The sequence below is a fragment of the Xiphias gladius genome, chromosome 1 (genome assembly GCF_016859285.1).
Source record: "Xiphias gladius isolate SHS-SW01 ecotype Sanya breed wild chromosome 1, ASM1685928v1, whole genome shotgun sequence".
Taxonomy (NCBI): Eukaryota; Metazoa; Chordata; class Actinopteri; order Istiophoriformes; family Xiphiidae; genus Xiphias; species Xiphias gladius.
The window spans coordinates 12,566,780-12,585,815 of NC_053400.1; the positions used below are offsets into that span (position 1 = coordinate 12,566,780).

General features: G+C 40.4%; 2 protein-coding genes across 2 annotated transcripts; one reads left to right on the forward strand and one right to left on the reverse strand.

The window, feature by feature from the left end:
- The first annotated feature begins 3,037 nt into the window (after positions 1 to 3,037).
- On the forward strand, positions 3,038 to 9,949 carry wdr93 (WD repeat domain 93). Its single transcript, XM_040126754.1, has 15 exons — positions 3,038 to 3,103; positions 3,376 to 3,577; positions 3,864 to 3,928; positions 4,185 to 4,267; positions 4,369 to 4,450; positions 5,034 to 5,118; positions 5,359 to 5,509; positions 5,715 to 5,785; positions 6,138 to 6,224; positions 6,384 to 6,518; positions 8,718 to 8,925; positions 9,012 to 9,072; positions 9,184 to 9,340; positions 9,512 to 9,698; positions 9,841 to 9,949. The coding sequence occupies exons 1-15, from the start codon at positions 3,038 to 3,040 to the stop codon at positions 9,947 to 9,949; spliced, it is 1,749 nt and encodes a 582-aa protein (XP_039982688.1).
- Positions 9,950 to 11,447: 1,498 nt separating this feature from the next.
- On the reverse strand, positions 11,448 to 17,683 carry LOC120790589 (gonadotropin-releasing hormone II receptor-like). Its single transcript, XM_040128290.1, has 5 exons — positions 17,496 to 17,683; positions 17,328 to 17,378; positions 15,500 to 16,103; positions 13,605 to 13,809; positions 11,448 to 12,192 (listed from the first exon to the last, which is right to left on the reverse strand). Exons 3-5 carry the CDS (start codon positions 16,046 to 16,048, stop codon positions 11,666 to 11,668), a joined length of 1,281 nt encoding a protein of 426 aa, XP_039984224.1. The 5' UTR covers positions 16,049 to 16,103; positions 17,328 to 17,378; positions 17,496 to 17,683; the 3' UTR covers positions 11,448 to 11,665.
- Positions 17,684 to 19,036: the final 1,353 nt, after the last annotated feature.

The following is a 19,036-nucleotide window of genomic DNA, read 5'->3' on the forward strand; positions in this document are numbered from 1 at the left end:
GATGCACAAGTAGAACGATGCAATATGCATTAAACTGCATGCGTCATTACGCACGCTGAACCATGGGTACTAAATCCTGCACAACGAACAGCAAGAATTCACAAAAACAACCACACTAAACTGGCAGTAAACTACCCGTTTATTACGGGTTATTCTTACAGTTCTTGAGCAGCAAATCACGCTGCGTGCAGGAGACGGTGGCATCCAGAACGCAGGGCGCGCCCACGCATTTAAATTCAAACTTCAACCATTAAAACGAGTGGACTGGGAGTCCCTGAAAAAAGAACTGGTGCGTACACACCTGTGCGTCCTGGCGTCCTGACCTTCGTCCCTAATGGTTCCGTCGTCTCCATCGTACATTTTTTGCATCATATGAATTCCGGCCCATTCGTCATCTTTTTCCACTAATTTGGATGCATTATTTGGAAAATGTCATGCCCTCAAACCAAAAATAACAGCGTTTTCAAGTTAACAAACAATGTTAAAACATTCCACAGGCGTCCCAGGAAATGGAATACATTCTATCCAACAAACAATCAACTTACACGAAGAAATCATAGAGTAAAAGTCTATTTTCACCAAATCTGTGTTTTTCCAACAGGCCTACTGACATGGTGTCAAATGTCCAGTGTTAAATTAAAAATGTTACATCTACTTTCATACCAAGGGAGCTTTAAATGATTTTAGGGAGGCAAATTATCGAATTTGTAATTAAGAAATATGAATGCACTTTCGTCTCACCTGCACTGTGACAGGCGACTCCAATCAGCAGGCGTTCCTCATTGAGCAGCGGCCTACCGAGGGCAATTTTCCACAGTAGTTCCAAAGTTTCAGTTTGCAGCAGGTCAACAGAGTCCAAATGCAAAGAGAGAATTCAGAATGGTCTTCAGACCTTATATAGCCTCTCTTGGGTCATCATTCTATTTCCGTGACATTTACTGATGCGTGCGTGTGAGCAAGCAAGAGAGAGAAATTTTCTCATGTTTTTATTCTACATATTTCTATTTTATTTATTTATTTTTCCTTTTGGTAGAGCCACTATTTAACAAAGTGCAAACCATTAATTTTCTTTTTCTTACATTCTGAGTTATAACTTAGGCTACCTGGTAAACCTTGTAGGCCTGCTAAGGCAATGCTGTACCTGTGGTCCCGCCAATACAACAAATTTGAATTTGAAAACCAAAACTGAGGGAAAGAGTGCAAGGAAAGAATTGGATAAACAGAGCGGCAGATGTTCACAAGAAACAGTCAGGCTCTCTGCTCTGCCCCACAAAAATATCAGAGGCCAGCACCCTTTTACCTTTTTGCTCTCCACCCATCACCAGCCCAGACAAACAAACTGTTTGGAGTCAGTTTCCGACATGGGAGAATTGGATAGAAATATCTTGATAGGGGGACAAAGGGAAAATAATGTTACTGTGAAGGCTTCATATGGTTGTTGTCAACGACTAACTCTTTGCTATTTTTTTATGGTATCTGGAATTTTTTTCTTATTTTATTCCAAATCACTGTGTCTCACTTTAAAGCTGCAGGTGGACCATACATATCATTAGGCCTGCTCTTTTTCCTCAGTCACACACATACCTGTGAGGCCATGTGTTCCAATGGAGAAGGACAAAAGTGCAGTCATTCGTCTATAAGACTCTGACACTTGAGAGAAAGAAAACCTGTGTTTCCATCCAGACGCACATGCTTTTATGAAGCGAGCACATGGCTACATTTTCTGAATTTCAAATCTCGACAGATTATCATTATACACTATAATATCATACAAACGTGTTGTAACATCTGTTTTTTACAATCTTTGTCTAAAAAAAAAGCAAAGATTTACTCTTCAGAAATGTATGTTGAGCTCATACGGATGTTTACAACTGCCAACAGGATACAGAAATGTTTGTCCCGTTTTGCATTGAAATACTGTCCTCTTGGGGCCAGTCACAGTTTGAAACTGAACCATCCCAAGTAGGTGAGGAACCAGCGTGAAGTTTGCTATTCATTCATTATCTGCGGTTGCACAGTAAAGCTGTTTGTTTACTTTGGGTATTTTGTTTGTTTATTTTGCTCAGCTTAGGTTGTATAAAGCGCGACTTATCAGAAAATGACACCTATAATTTTATTCTGTTTCCTTTTCTGTTTGGAGGACAATCCATTAAAAATCTAATGGGCCACAGACTTTATCAGGTTTTTCATTGAAACTTTTTATGTATGTCAGCTTCTGCCTTTTCTCACTTTTGAACCTGCCGCATTTCGATGGTTGTAAGGTGAGAAACGAGGCCCCATATTCGGCATATTGCTCTCCGGAGACGATCTCGTTTGACAGATATCCGACGCCGTATCCGTGACTGCGTCTTAACCACGGCGACTTTAACGATAATGCAAAAAAAATAACAGCATGCTAGTCTTTAGCATTAATAAATAACAATCGAGAATTGATAGTGTTGACACGGAGTCACTGCGAGGTCTAGCTGGCTGTTTTTTGACCTCTAAGGTGCCTCTCTGCGGACTTCCTGGCAACGGTGCGTCTATGGAGGCACCGTTGCCATGACGACCGCGAAGCACTTGACACCCTCCAGGACCGTGATACTGTGACCGTAGGAAACTTTGGGCAATTCAAGGTATGACTGCAGGCTAGCGAGGACATTTACATTGCGATTGCGAATGTCCGGTAAAGTCGGCAAAGGTATTCACAGATTCTGACCTCCCCGCGTCGTTACGCGACGCGTTGGCCAAAGACAAACGACGCCTCTCTGCAAACGAGGCAGAGGCGTCGTTTGTGTTTTGACAGCGTTTCGCTCACTGATGCTTGGAGGTCCAATCTGTGAATATCCGTCCGAATGTACCGATCAGGTTGAGTCAGCTACAGTATCGGTGTCTGAGTGACTCCTGGGTGATGAAAACCGTGTGCTCTCTTGCCCGGCCATTGTGGTGTCGCATCGCGCCCAGCAGCTTACAGGAAACAAACTAGTTTGTGTAAAATTAACACGTTTTTGCCAATTTCACGTCCTACAAAGGTCCAAAAGGTACAGCAGACTCCGAAATGGAAGAGGCTTGCAAAGCAGAGAAATCAAGGGGGAAAACTCTGGAACCGTCCAGTGTGACACAGGTATCTGTCAAGACAGAGATGTTAAACGTCAAAGACTTGACAAGCCATCTGGCAAAATTGGTCCTAAACTGTGTATTATTTGAAGAGTGTCAAATCAAATCAAGATTATTCGTGTGTCCCAATATCACATATGTCCAAAAGGCGTTACAGGCACACACAGCCCTTGCTATTTATTTTGCCAATGAACAAAAATAGCTTATTGAATGAAAGGATGAGTGTTTTCCAAAGGACACGAGGGTAGTCATTTTTGACTGCTATGACTCATCCATCAGCTTCCAGAGAGCACCAACTGCCTCGCGTGCTCGGAAGACGGCAGGTACCTCGGTCTGGGTCACTCCCAGGGCTTGTCTGTGTGGCGTGCCTCTTCTCTGATCCATGCTGCAGACTGGCTGGAGGACGGACTGGAAATTACATCTATTCAGATGACCAGAGTGGCCGAGACCGCCTACCTGCTTGCCACTATTGATGATATGGGTGGGTAGTATGCTTCTGATCAGCCACCATTCTTCTCTTTAGTTCCTCTTGTGTTTATCACCCGTCTCAGAGTGAGATTCATTCGGACGCTTCCGATGCACTAGTGGGCTCTTCAGGGGGTGAATTGTGATGCGCTGGACTGAAACAATGACACGTGAATTAGAGCTAGAGGAAAGAAAGGTTAAAACTCGAATCCTGCGAGAGGTTTTCAGAAAGTGTAGCAACAGGTACTTTGTTAAGAAGGTATTGTCATGCTTACATCAGATGCTATCTTCTTTCTCTGCAGGTGTTGCCAGAGTCTTTGCATATCACTGTGACAGCATCCACCTCCTCAGTGTTGTTAACGTCATGGTGCGTACTGTCATTCACCATTGCATTTTATCAGTCATCTCTTGAGATATGCCTTCTCATGTTTTGTTTTTCAACCTCTGAATTTTTCTAAAGATAAATGAACACATGAGTTTTTATGTGTTGTTGATAAGGGTACTTCGAGTTAGGTTAAGGGTAAATCCAGTTGTTTTTTGGTGTTGTTTTGCATATGGGTTTCATTTTTGCAGTTACAACAGAAAAAAAAATATTTTTAAAAGAGAGATCCTGTCATCATTAGGAAGATATCAACAAAAGGAGCATTTGCTTGACCTTTGAACTATCTCAAGGGGGACATTACGGAGCTGCATTATTCAGTTGTAAGTCAGGACTTCTTGTTTGAGCTATTTTCATTGTGTGATTTCAAATAAAGACCTCACATTCAAATACTGAATCACATGAATCCCATATATCCTATCAGGCAGTGGTGCTGGCTGGCTCGAAGTCTATCACTTCCCCTCAGAAACCTGGCTGAAAGAGTTAGAGATGGCAGTCTCCAAGACGCAGGTATTGCACCGTAATTGTTAGCCTGGCTTGAACATGATCGTATATTAGGCAACTTACGAACAGTGAAATTTGATTGTCAACTACCATTTGAATGTGAACTGAGTTTGTTTTTTTTTTTTAATTAGTGCACTAATAATTAATTAATGCAGAAAAGTGAGAAAATGCTAAATATGTGCATAATTCCCCACTGGCATAAAGAACACCAAAGGGCCCTGGACTCAATGCTGCCTGGGGAAGAGCAACAAGCTTGAAATGTGGTGAATGTGTTAAAAATCCACAGTAGCTGCCAGTTCAAATCTTTTTCTTGTCTTTCATCCCATTAAATGCATGTTTTTGTGCACATATTCGGCACATTAATTTGTAAAAATGTGAACCTCTTATGTTCTTTATTATTACTGAGCTGATTGGGAAGCATTATTTTAATATTTTTTGTGGATTTCTAGTTTTTATTTTTGAATTTGTCATTTTAACTGCTGCCAAATACAACTGTATGTCATTGAATTACAAATTTGATTTATTTGCGAAAACAATAGGATAGTTATGGTATTGTACACTATATTGGTCTTTCTTTTTTAATCTTCAGGAAGCAAACTCTTCTCCAGATGTGGGTGTAAAATGGTCTCCATTGTCAGCGGCAACTATAATCAAGCCACACAAAATTCCAGCAGGTATAATTTTATTGACACCAAAAATGTTTTACAACTATTTTGTTGTATGATTAAATGCAGCACGGATGTTTCTCTGTCTGTACTTATACTGTATATCTCTTGTTTAAACGACCACAGTAAGTGTCCCATCAATTTCCCTCTTTTTCTACCGTTGGAAAAAGAAGTAAAAGCCTGAGAAAACACTTCAGTTGAGATTGCGGCCAAGTCAATATCCCTCCATTTTTTTTTGCTGTTGTGCAGGGACAGCATTAGAAGGTCCAGAGAAGGTGCAGACAACAGACTTTTTGATACACTATTTGGCTGTGGATGTAGACAACATGAGTCGCCAAAGGGAGGAACAGTCTTTGAATACAGATGAAGAAAAAACAAAAGAAAGAAATGAATGCCCAAGGTATGATGAAGTTTACACAAATTCAATCAGCATTTCACAGCTTAGCTGCCTTGGACTGTATGATTGCTCTGTGTGAATTGTCAGATACACAGTCTTTGACCAAAGGTTTTGCAGGATTTTCTAACCAAACTTGTGCCTTTGATAATCATTTAATTTGAATGCAGATTCTCTCACATTAGTTACATGGACTCTTGTTTTTTTGCAGACGTTGCACCCAGCACTTTCTTCTGCCTTGTGGTCAGTTTCCTGGTGACATTAAAGCAAAGACTCAGCCAGGTTTGTAATGGAGGAAGGGTGGTGCTGGGTTCTCCAGTATTTGGTGTTGAATACATGAATTTTCTATGATAAAGGATAATGTAAAACAGTTGGCTAGTACTGTTTCAGAGTCCGTTCCACTAAAAATATTTGGCAGTTTCCAGAATAATAGCTCATAAACAGGGTCTCTGTTCAAGAGAATAACCTTTGGTGAATGGTAGATACACAGGCACGAGGGTGTAGTCCTGCTGATTATTTCAGTGGATTTTTTCCCTCATATTCATTCAATCCCTTATAAAGGCATTTTCAAGTCTTTAGTGACAGGCCCTGCTCCGACTGATACCGTCTTTAATCTCTGACCTTCCCTCAACAGAGTTGCCTGTTGCTGTCTGTGTGTGGTGGAGTGGCAGTCACAATCTTCTTCACTATTTGCTGCAAAAAGCACAAAAGAAAAAACCCGGTAGGATATTTAGTTGTTCAGAGATGGACTGGTTGCTCACAACCACATATTTAAAATTGTTCGCCTGTTGTTAAGAGCTTATGTCTACTGTGCTTTTTTCTTTGTACAAGAGAGCAAAATAAGCATACATTTTTGGTTTTAACCCTTCTCTCTTTTAAGCGGATGTTGAACCCTTGCCAGATGTAGTGTGGCCAAATGCGAAGGAAATCCTCTGCTCTGCTGTCAGTAGATGCACCCGTTACATAGCTCTTGGGCTCAATAATGCTTTGTTGTGTGTCTGGGACAGACAATCTGGTGAGCAAATCTTATGGTGAGGTACCTCTTGATTTCTATCAAATCTGACCCCAGTGTCATTTAGCTAGAGCAGTACAGTTTATTATATTTCTCATAATTGAAAAATCCTTGTTATTGATGTTTTGAAAAAAAACCCCACATTTAAATGATTTCGAGTTTTCACATGGTATGCAAACATCTTATTCTTGCCTATACAGGGAATATTAGGAGCATTTATAGTATAGCATAGGATCCACATGATGTGAACATGGTGAGAAGAAAGAGAAAGCAAAAGAAAGTTCACCCTCTGGCTTATTTTAATCAGTATCCTACAAAGGACATTTCAAAAATTGAATATTTATATATAAATATTTCTACTTTCACACTTCATTATGCAGTAATAGTTTTACCATGTTTCACGCACTACATGTTCCCATCAAGGTTATTTAATAAACATACATTTAAAACAATGTTTATACTGTTTAGCCTCTAAAACATGTCTCTAAACCTCTTTACTTTTTGTTGATAAGCTACAGACAAAGTCATAGTGAGGACCAGTCCTCTCTATCTTCTCTAGATACTAGTTAACTACTTTAAAAATATATATTTATTTTGGAAGTGTTTGCTGGCTATCAAATATGGTATAGGTCTAGTTTAAGTCTTTTGTATTCTGCCTACAAAACCCCAGACTGTAAAAAGACAATTAATATGAAACCGATGTACTATAAAGTATAACAGACCAGATGATACATACAGTAACTGGAATACCCCTGACATGGAACTGAGAAGAATCCTGCTCAAGCTCATTATGTACAGTATATTATTTAGCATGTTAAAAGCTCTGTGTGATGGCTTGGCACAATAGTGGCACCCTCGTTATCATTTGCATCAGCATTCCAATACTCTGATAGCACTTTTGATACAAGTGTCTGGTGCTTTCAGATCGAAATGCATTACTTCCTGTGCGGCACTATAGTGCACTATCCAGTTCTCTGTAGACTGGAAAAGGGAAATCTGAAGGGTCTTAACGTGTTACTTTTAAAAGATGAAAAAGCACATTCTTTCTCTTACAAATGAAAAATTGAATTCCTAAGTAATAAAACACACTCTTGCTCAATTCAGTACACTCAGGTTTTGCTGCTACAGACTTACTATGGCCAGTAGCTTCTTCTGACTAATGTTAGCTAATTTTAGCAAACTTTAGATAGATATTGCTGAATAATTGGCATTAGTGAGTCAGTTGCCTGACTTTGGGATCTTCTCTACTTACGCTACTGTTACACTATGTTTTAACTCATCACACATAATCATTTCAAAGGTTTTATCACAAAAGTGCTATTATTGTCATTATTCAGTGTCATTATTCTGAAATTGCCACTTTGGGAGAACGGTTGCTGCTGTTTAGCTAAAGTTACGTAATCTCTCTTTATAAGAAATTATTTGTTACATCTTGCAGGAATCAAATACAACGCTGGCAAAAATTCAAAGTTCAAAATTCAGGATAAAATAAAATCCTCACACAAGGCGGATTGGTGCGATGTCAGCAGTAATGAGGGAGTTGTAGAGTCAGCTAAGCCGTTAGATTTACCAGTCAATCTACCTTCCAGCCCTCAGCTATGGTCATGAGCTTTGGGTAGTGATCAAAAGAATGAGATGGTGAACACGACTGGCCGAAATGAGCTTCCTCTGCAGGGTGGAATAGAGCCACTGCTCACTGGCGCCGAAAGGATCAAGTTAAGTTAGTCTGGGCATCTGATCAGAGCTTGAAATTATGACAAACATCAATTATTTTCAAAAGTGACTGGAAATGACTAATATGAGAAACCACTGACAACAAAGGAAGAGGCCATCTTCATCTTGCAAGTTGGTTATGCTGACATCTTTGAAAAAAAACGTTATGTTATATCTGCATATCTGGGTAGTTGTGTGGTTAGATACCCCCCAAACATACAGCTATGACCATTTTTGATTCAGTGAATTCTATCGAGCTCCTCATCTCAGCTAGATGTGAGATATATTTAAGATTCCCTAAGAGAAATATCACTGAAAAGTGATAATGAGGTTGAATCAGTTTGTAGAAAGATGCAATCTGACGTTTATGTATGTGTTTGAATGACTGAGAAGCTACCAGCAATTTTTGATGGTTAGAGGGTTGCAACACACCTAATGTTAGTAATGGCCTGTTTGTATCTCTTTCTGTATCATTTTCTTGTCTTTCAGGGTCTCCACTGTCTGTTATCTTAATGTTAGCAACAGACAGTGCCTTCTTCAGGGTGCAGTTTGTGGATTACTGGCCTGTGTCTACTGATGCTTCCCAGACTTCTACTGCAGCAGAAGTCCATGTTTTGGTGGTGTGTAAAAGTGGAGCAATTCACACAGTCACCACAGGACGAGGGACTCAGTCCTGCACAATGCTGCTCAGTGAAAGGTTACCTGAGTGGATTAAATGCAATCATATTGTATTTTAAAAAATTTTAAAAAAATTAATACACATTATTTTCCATATCGCTACAGGCCAAAAGACAGTGGGGACCTCCCAACTATCACTGCATCAGTGCCGTTCCTGCGAAACTTAGTAAGAACTCTGAAGTTGTTTGTAAAAGGAATACAAAATGAATTAACACTAACATTATCATAATTTTAGTCTCCTGTGATCCTGCTGTCTTGTTTTTCTTGCCTTGAGTAGTTCCTTGAGATGCAAAGAAATGGAAAAATGTTCCTGCAAGATGTCATCAACAAAAACATTGTATGCTTCTTGATTCCTCCCAAAACTCATTTGCTTGCTACTCCCTGCAATCCTGTTTACGCTCTGAACATCAAACAGCAAACTCTGTACATACGAGGTAAACCCAAAGCCAAATGTTTGTTTTTCGTTAAACCGCACCAAAGTATTGATGAGGGCATGACTAGTGATCTTCTAGAGGAGAATGACATTCAAGTGAAGTTAATTTTAAAGTGGATAAGTTAACAGAAAAGCTGCACAAACAAGGTAAAAGGCTTCATGTCTCATGCAGGGGATCTGGACCTCAGCTACAGAACGTCTTCTAATGAAGACAGCCAGAGTCAGCTTCTCATCTTCCATTTTGGAGAGTCTGACATCCTTAAACAGTATATTGTTTCACCTCCAGAGTCCTCACGACAACAAAAAACACTGAGCTTTGTCACTCTAGAGGAAAACTGCAATCTCTACCTTCAGCAAAGGTTTGTATTCTTTCTTTCTTTATGCCTCAATAATCTGAATATGTGGTGTCCAGATTTCCATCCCAAGGACAAAGCACAATCAATTAATATTTGAATATTAAAGTAGTTTCTTGTCATGTGTTTCCTATGTTTTCATGTGAAGAGCACTGTCTGTAGATGAAAGGAACAAAGCTATCACACAAACATGGAAGCAACTAGAGGAAGCTGCAATGATGGAACAACAGAGACACAGCAGAGCTGCAGCCAGCTGAAGTACTTCAACAAATGGTACAGTCATGTATCAATTAGGTAGCAATAAATAAAAAACAGACAGATTTGAGGCTGTGATCTTGAAATTGTCTTACTGTAGAAAAAGGAATTACTTTGTTTCATGTGTTGAATTTGGCAACATTTCCATATGTGTGGTGCTGGAAGGCGATCTCTTATATGTATTTTAAAAGGAAGAGTGTGTTCAAGTTGATTATGATTGGGCTGAACTAAGAAGAAACTCAGTCATGGAGTGTTGGTATTTTGTTGCCTTTGGGGTCCTTGAATGTTTCATATGTAATGTTTTTAATGTCAGAAGAGACACAAAAAAAAGCAAGGACAGGGTGCAGCTATTTTAAATTGTCCTTTAGTTTTATGTCTTGCACATTCAAATACTAGAAAATGCGCTCAGTGGAGCGCAGACCTACGCCAAGGCCAAGAGTGAAGGCATTGCAGGAATGTAATTAATGAAAGACGAGCGATGTATGCATCAATTAAGATAATGGATTCGGTTTTTTATCTTTGTTTAAAATTGCTATGGCTTGTAGCCACAGTAGAAAGTGACCCAGAAAATCTTCCACATAAGGCCTGGAAGGCTGAAATGCACCCCCGTGAAATACAGCTCAATGACAGATTATATAACTTTTCTAGCTACATTATTTCTTTGGTAAAACATGATAGAAGCACAAATTGATGATGATTCACACTTGATAGTTCTTTACAGTCATTTGTGAAATATGTGATTATTTTAAGGTTTTATATATCCATTTTATATATCCATCCTGGGTTGAAGCTGATCCCAGCTGACATTGGGTGATAGGCAGGGTACACCCTGGACAGTTTACCGGTCTATCACAGGGCCGACATATAGAGACAAACAACAAGTAACGCTCACATTCACACCTACGGGCAAATTAGAGTTGCCAATTAACCTAACCTGCATATCTTTGGATGTGGGAGGAAGCCGAAGTACCCAGAGGAAACCCACACAGGCATGGGTAGAACAGGCAAACTCCAGACAGAAAGGTCCCGGTCAAACTGGGGTTCAAACCCAGAACCTTCTCCCTGTGAGGCGACAGTGATAATCACTGCACCACCTTGTCGCCCAGGTTTTATAAATTCCGTCTAAAATTACATGTTATGCTGATCTCCCAGTTGTCTACCTTTGAGTTTCCACTTTGTGTCTTCACTGGCTTGATGGCCAGTATAGCCACTGCATGTGAACTACACAAATATCCATCTTTTTTTCCAGCTGAGCAGCTGATGATTTTAAAGTTATTCCTCATCTCTCCCACATATCAGAAAATATGGCCTTTCCATTTGGGCACCATGAATCATCACTGATTATAGGCAGCTTTGCTGTGCAATTGCAGCTATATGTGTGGTTTTCTCGGCAACATTTCCAATCCCAACAGATTCACAATAGAAACTCATCCCAGTGAATACATTTATTTCAAGATGACAAGAAAATACTACTTAAAGAACAATTAAAATTCCCCCTTTTATAGGAAATACAGTTCTGTCATTTCCAACCTGTGGCAGATTTTTGACCCTGTTTTTTACAGAAGCATGTTTTATGAGGTAAGCCAAAATTACACATAGTGTTCAAGGAATACGGGACATCACACATTAGACAGTCAGACAATGAATACATCTGAATAAATAGTATAGTTACTGTATACAACAGTAGTATAAACTGTTAGGAATCTTTAGCCATCTCCTCATACGATGCCCTCAGGGCTGGACTGGTTTAGATCTCTTTCTGCATCATTTTCTGCTGTTAAAAAGCTGCTTCCTGGTGACGCCGACTCTGCTTTGCTGTGATTATCACTGCACAACAGGAACCTCTCCTGGCTAGCAGGGGTCACCTCTCTTTTCAGTGGTAAAGAATTGGCAGCACAAGTGAAAGATCCAATTATTACTGTGTTAGTATCGAGGTCAGATGAAGTGGTAGCATTGCAGTAATACCTCCGAAGCCCCTTTCGGAAGTGAATGGTGAACAGGCCATAGATGACTGGGTCCACGCAGGCGTTGACGAGACCAAAGATGAACAGGATGTGGGTCAGTGAGTGGGAGACCTTCCCCTCCAGGTCCTCGGGGCAGAACCAGTACCACAGGCCCAGCAGATAGTATGGAGTCCAGCAGATAATGAAAGAGAAGACAATCACGATACTCATTTTTAGAGTTCTCATCCGGGCTCTGGGGATGTTATTCTTTGAACAACGCAAATGAACTTCATTGGAGGGCACTGGGGGCAGAATAGATGACAGAAACAAAACAAAGTACACATTATAAAAGGCTTGATACAAACAAACAATAAATGCATTATGTAATATGTGCAATGTAGCGCTACTATTGCATTCTGCTTTCAGATTGAGTGAAAAAGACATTCCTCATTCCTCACGGTTACGAGTGGTTCACTCTTAGAGTGCTGTTGTAGAGAAAAGGTAGTCGAAGGCCTTTGCTACAACTGGCTTTACCATTTGACTTTTGTGACCTGTTGATAACAGCAGGATCAAATTGTGTAGCACAAGATTTGTTTTGCATTGCATTAGTTTTAGCTTTACTGGGCCAGATTTTAAGGTAAGGTGTCTCTGAGATTTCTGCTAACAGCACTGAAAAATGACATTTAAACAAAACTAACAGTCTACAGTCACGCGGTGCTTTGAACTACATGCTCTTGCATACTAATCTGATTACAATGACAATACCAACATGCAGATTTTTAGCAGGGATAATGTTTACTATTTTCACCTCATCTTCCTTTAGCTTGTTATCATGCTAACATTTGCTAATTAGAACTAAACAAAAGTACAGCTAGGCTGATGGGAATGTCTTTAGCTTTGTAGGTATTTAGTCAGAAATCAAGTATAGTATTAAGTTAAGGGGATCACCAATGTTATTAAAATTCATCCACTGAGTCTATGGAGATATGTACACGGTTTCATGGCAATTCTTCCAATACTTCTCAAGACATGTCACTAAAACTCAAAAATGTCAACGTCATGGTGGCACTAAAGGAACAGTCAGGGGATCACCATAGTCAGTAGGATTCATCCTCTGGGGACCATGAATCTAAGGGAAATCCATCCAATAGTTGTTGAGATATTTCAGTCTGGACCAACTAATAGGCCGCAGTTCCATCCCTAGAGCCTCGTCTCATTTCTTTCAAAGAACATAGTCACTGTAACTCTGAATAATCCACAGAAACTGATTTATTTAATGAAAACAGTGCACAGTGGGGTCTGCGGATTATCCATAGTAACCAGGGCTGGGAAGAGATTTTTCTTTTGTTATCTTTCATTGCTATGGAAACCATGATACGAGATTCAAGCCACCTTCATTGTAGAAATTTCAGATAGACCAATGTGTCACACACATACCACTGGTGGTGCGTGGGAAAATACATTCTGTTGTAATTTAGGTGAACCAACCCTTTGAGATGGTCAAGCCACTGCTGTTGGGAAATCGCAAAGTTAGGTCATAGGTTGGCCAAAGAGCTGAAAGCATTAAATCACCTAACAAACACAGCCCAGCTTTTATAAATGTGCTTCTGCTAATAAAAAGGTCAAACATAGTGTGCAGCAGCAGTTACGTGACATAAGAGCTAATCGCAAATGTATACTGACCCACTGAGCTCTAGCCTCAATTTAAACTTACAGTTGTCCTTCTTCAGTCGTTTGGAGATCTCACAGAAGATCCTTGTGTAGCAGGTGATCATGATGATCAGCGGCAACAGGAACAGGCAGGAAAAAGTGAACATGTTGTAGGCCGTTTCATGCCAGTGAGTGACAAAACTTCCACGTGTTGTACACTGAGTGAAATCCTCAGGATGGATGATGGTAACGTTGTGAAAAAGAAATATCTAAGGAGGGAAAGGAACCATTTTATAAAAGGCAACTTCATGCATGTGAAGTAATATCCATTGCTACTGCTATGTGTTTGGTGGCCATTTCATCATTCTGGTTGACCTGCTAGTGATAGAGGCAGTAACAGGATATGAAATGTCATAAGCAGCCTGATAGAAAAAACATTTTCTCACTTACCTGTTGTGCTGTTTGGTCATGCAGATGCTCTTTGTTTAATGCGCCCAAGTTTTGAGATAACTGTTCCTGAGAGTTCTGCTAGTGCTGCTACTTGATACAGTATCTGTGGTCAGGAACTGGGTCTCTTAAAGCAGTGGTTTCCAGTCCTACAGCACATAACCCAAAGCTATATCTATTTTCATCCTCTCACCACAGGTTGCACAAAAGCAGTTCAACTAAAAATTGGATGGTTAGTGGGTAAACTATTTAGAAACAAGGACTTTATGTACAATACTTTTTTTTTTCATGATTATCCTGTCAATTGCTGACAGCATGCAAGAATTCATCAAATCCTTTCCAAAACAGCCACATCTGATGCTTTTTAACCAGGAAGATGAAGACAAAAAAAAAAAGATAATGGTCTTCATGGACTACGATTAGGCCAAGTTTATTTGGCTGTATTTGATCTTTTTATTATTTTTGAACACCTCACCAACACCAAAACCAACAAGGAATTAGTCTTACTACTACTACTGTGTCACCACAGCTTGATATTATTCCACTATGCCGTTGACCTCAACTAACATCTGTTAAAAACACATTAAAGAGCCATAGGCTACCATTGCATTGAATGACATATTCCGACTATATTTCAGACGCCATGCAGTTGCATACAAAGTGGATGGAAAGATACGAGTGCCTGCGCCCGGGGTAGTGTGAATTGATGCAAAGACACATCCATGCGAGTTGAAGATGTTTGAACTTGAGCAAAAAAATTTGTCTTTAACCCAGGGCTTTATGAATGTGCTTCATAAACATACAGAGCTGAGAGAAAAAAAGGAGAGAGATTTGAGGGAAATAACAGAAAGTACTGGAGTGTGTCTGTGTGCTAGCTACCTAGCAAATGCACAGTTGGTACATTGGTCAAATTCGTGTGAAAGATGCAAGGTGAAAATTTGCTTTATGTCCTGTCTGAACAGAAAGTAGTTCAAGAAAATATTACACATTGCCTGCCAAATGCCACAGTGTGTTTTAAAATGTCTTTTTAATAGTTTTTAGACAACAATAATGTTTTAAACCACTGAGGCATAAACTATATATCACGCTGTGGCTATACACGGCAATACTTGTTAGCATGATAAATTCCTTGTCGGATTTGGTCTCTTCATGGTTTTTATTGATTATAATTTAACATTTTTTTTTAAAAAGCCACCTTATCCTTTAAAGTCGGATCGGCCCGCATGTTCACAGGCTTCACATTTCTGTGTAAATGGCATTCTTACTATTATTTACTTTGGTACTTGCCTGCACAACTTCCAACAAGGTATTGTGGAAAAGATTGTAAATCACAGGATATAAATATTAATGTAAGGTAAGAATTTGTTCAGAGTATAGAAAGTGGTCATGTCTCACTGTAAACACAAGCACTTGTTGGAAAGGACACAAAATAAAAACAAGTTTATAGCCTAATCAAGTGATAATCAGTCCTGCCCCCTGGCCCATGTTGTTGGCTGGGTTACTTGACCTTACCTGAGGGACTGACAGCATGACACTCATGCCCCACGCCACAGACAGCATGACTCTGTTCCTCTTTCTGGCCTTATTGATAGCCAGAGGGTTGAGAATGGCTGACTGCCTATCCAGACTGATCACCACAGTGACAAAGGCACAGGAGTACATTGCCTGCAGCTTAAGAAACATCAGTAGTCTGCAGGCGAAGTCCCCAGCAAGCCACTGGACTGTGATGTTCCACACTGCATCCACAGGCATCACGATGAAGGTCACCAGCAGATCAGCCACCGTCAGGTTGATTATCAGCACCCTGACATGTGATTTGCGTTTCCCATCGCTGTGTGCTGCCCACAGCACAGCCAGGTTGCAAAAGGCCGATATGGCACAGAGGATGAAGGTGATGATCACTCTAACTTTGGCTGCTGTGGTGAATGTGGGCAGCTGCAGGGCTTCGCCCCCTGCTGTCCAGTTGGAACTGGGGGAGGAGCAGTTGCAGCTGGCGTTCAGTGGGTGGTCTGCCGTCAGGTGATACATGGTCACTGCAGAGTCATACAGAGTGGTGTTCATTTTCTGAGGCTCGCTGAGGAAGAAACATTCTGATCATCCACCGTGAAGAGCAGTGCTGTTAACAAGAGTAAAACAAAAGGGGGAATCAACGAGGTACCAGATGGATGCGTCAGTGGCCATGAAGTGGGTGCGGATCATCCAAACACATTGCTGCTACAAGAGAAACACAATCATCCCATGAACGAAATATACAGCAGCTCATCAAGAGGAAGTAATATGGATATATGGAAGCTCATTTGCACTGCTATTCAGTGGGGTGGAAGGATGGACCTTACAAACTGTGAGGATCATGGAAAATACGAATACAGTAAATTTAGTTAATATTACATTGTACAAACTTCTGCACATGTGCCTGTTTCTTAGAGTGCATGCATTAGTAATCATTATCAACCACAACCTGCAAACCTAATGTGCTATTCAGAATTCATTAGAAAGCATGAGAGCCTGACAGATAATAAAATGTGATTTAATGTATTATTATTAATATTTACATTATTAATAGATGTAAGAACAATATAGTTTTTCAGTCACCATGGTCACCATATCGTGAATCTTTCAGTGTATGAGCCAAAAACAAAATTGTTTCCCAACAATATGCAATCATCTCTACATTTCTGACTTTTCATTTTAAATGCAAACAGGACATGTGCAGATGGATTTCAATCCAGTGGCCTTGTTCAGTATCCTGGTTCATTTACTAAGTGACTAGCTGCCTTTGTTTTATGAGTCAGTAGTGCCCACACCTGCAGAGCAAGACAGAGCTGTATCGCTCACATTAGATTGATTCCATGAATACACACAGAACATAGACTATCTGAATGTATGTATTTCTCTGTGATTCCTACTAATAGAAAAAATATTAAGGCCTTATAGAGACCATTTCATAAATTATAGCAGGTGAATAATATGTAATTTCTAGTATTTCTACTATTTAATCCTTGTGTTTCCTGATGTAAATTCCATAAAAGAGGAGCAATTGTGGAAATGTTGGCAGAATATTTGACATATATCATCAATTAAATAATGTTAATGTGAACAAATACAGTATTAAATTTTGATATGCAAGGCACAGATTGTTAAAGCACAATTTAACACACAGGCTGTCTCTCTCTCTGGCACTCCGTGACATTCAGATGTCTAGAATATGTGGATACAGGCGGAATCTCACATTCATTATTCATTCATAAGACATTTTCTTTAATCATAGATGATAGCCTTTTATTTTGACGCACAACCACACAGACAACAATGAGAAGAGTAATGAGACACCCAGTCCTACCTTGAAGGATTTGAACTACACAAGTTCAGTAAAAGAGTTTGTTGTCCACATCTGGTAAAAAGACAAATAGGAAAATTTCAGTTAATGTGTTTGGATGCTACGCACATTTCCCTCTCGCGCATTACAGGACGAATATATATACTGCGGCCAAAGAAGAAAAAAACTTACCTTCATGTGCAGTGGAGGCTGTGGGTTTAGTCTTTTGCGCAGGTCTGAGACCCCAAGTATTTAAAAATCAGAGCAGGTGCGAACGCCTCGTCAGTGTCATTGTCCGCGTGTTCTCCACAGGTGCGATGCTGTAGGCGTAGCGGGGCGGCGGGCTCACCCACGCCGACTACATGCATCCAGCTCCTCTGCTATCCCGTGCGTCCTGTGCGCTCTGCACCCGCTCCACATTTATCCACACTTACCAGCCAGCGCCGTGTAGGATGGACCTCCGGGGTGTGGTCTGACCTCAGCTCCGTAGTCACTGACATGTTGGGAAAGAAATGAAAAGAAAAGAGAAGAAGGAAAGAAAAGAAAGAGGAAAAAGGAATAAACTATGGCTGATGATCACCACAGTGCAGAAACACCAATAACGTTTTTCTACATATACGCCAGGGAGAAATAAGTTGTAAGACACCACAACAGAAACATATTAATTAGAAAAGTCACAGATCTGATGTTGTCTCCTGTGTGAACTCCTCCAGTAAAAACTAATACATAAGACGTGACTGGCGAGGTTGGACACCGGCAGAGCTCCTGAAAAAATAATATTCTTCTTTTCTGTGAGAAACATGAGCATGTCAAGCCTGTCAGCTGCAAGAATGTGGAGAATGTTGTATGTTTGTCCATTAAGCTTATTCCAATCTAAACTTACCATCACAATGGAGTTGGATTGGGCAGGGTGCAGTAGAAAACTTTGCACCAGACAGCTGGTCATCGGGCAAGACAGAGGGGACTAACTTTACACATAATTGTCCAAATTTCAGTGTGGTGGCTGGTTGAGGCTCCTCATCAGAAGGCATAAAACTTCTGAATGGATTTAAAGACACGGGTTTCTGTTTGAGGGGCGTTATGTGCCGGACTACTTCTTGGCCAGGAGCAGTTGCCAGGCAAACAGCGTAGGCTCCAGGAAGTTACAGGCCCCGACCAAGATATAGTCCCGTTACAACGGCACCTTCTTCATTTTTAGGCTTGGATTAATCAAACATCATGTAATGTATTGATTGGTGAGCTTTAGAGGCGCTCAAAGGAGGATTTTGTGACCTTTTTGTGATTTTGTGACAGAGCCAGGCTCGCTGCTTCCCCCGTTCCGGTTAAACTAACCGGCTGCCAGCTAGCTTCATATTTACCTTCCAGACATGACTGTGCATCAGTCTCAAGTCCCATCACAGTCATTGACTTGTATACACCTCATGCAAAATGAATTTACTTTACCCACAAAAAACATGTATGTATGCAAATCTCTTCAAATGTATTTCCCTGGCTGAGTTTGCCCTCTGAGAGCCACCCACTTTGTCTAATACAACGGGTAAAGAGATGTAATGAATACATCTGAGTAAGTCTAACTACGGCGCTCTGTTTCCATGGTAATGTCTGACTGACAGTTAACCAGGGGTTAATGGCAATTAGGAGAGGTGACCAGAATGAATAAAAGCAGTCTTTCAACTTGTCACCGCACATTCCTCCTCCCTCTCATCCTTTCCATTGTGAGAAATGCAAAAATA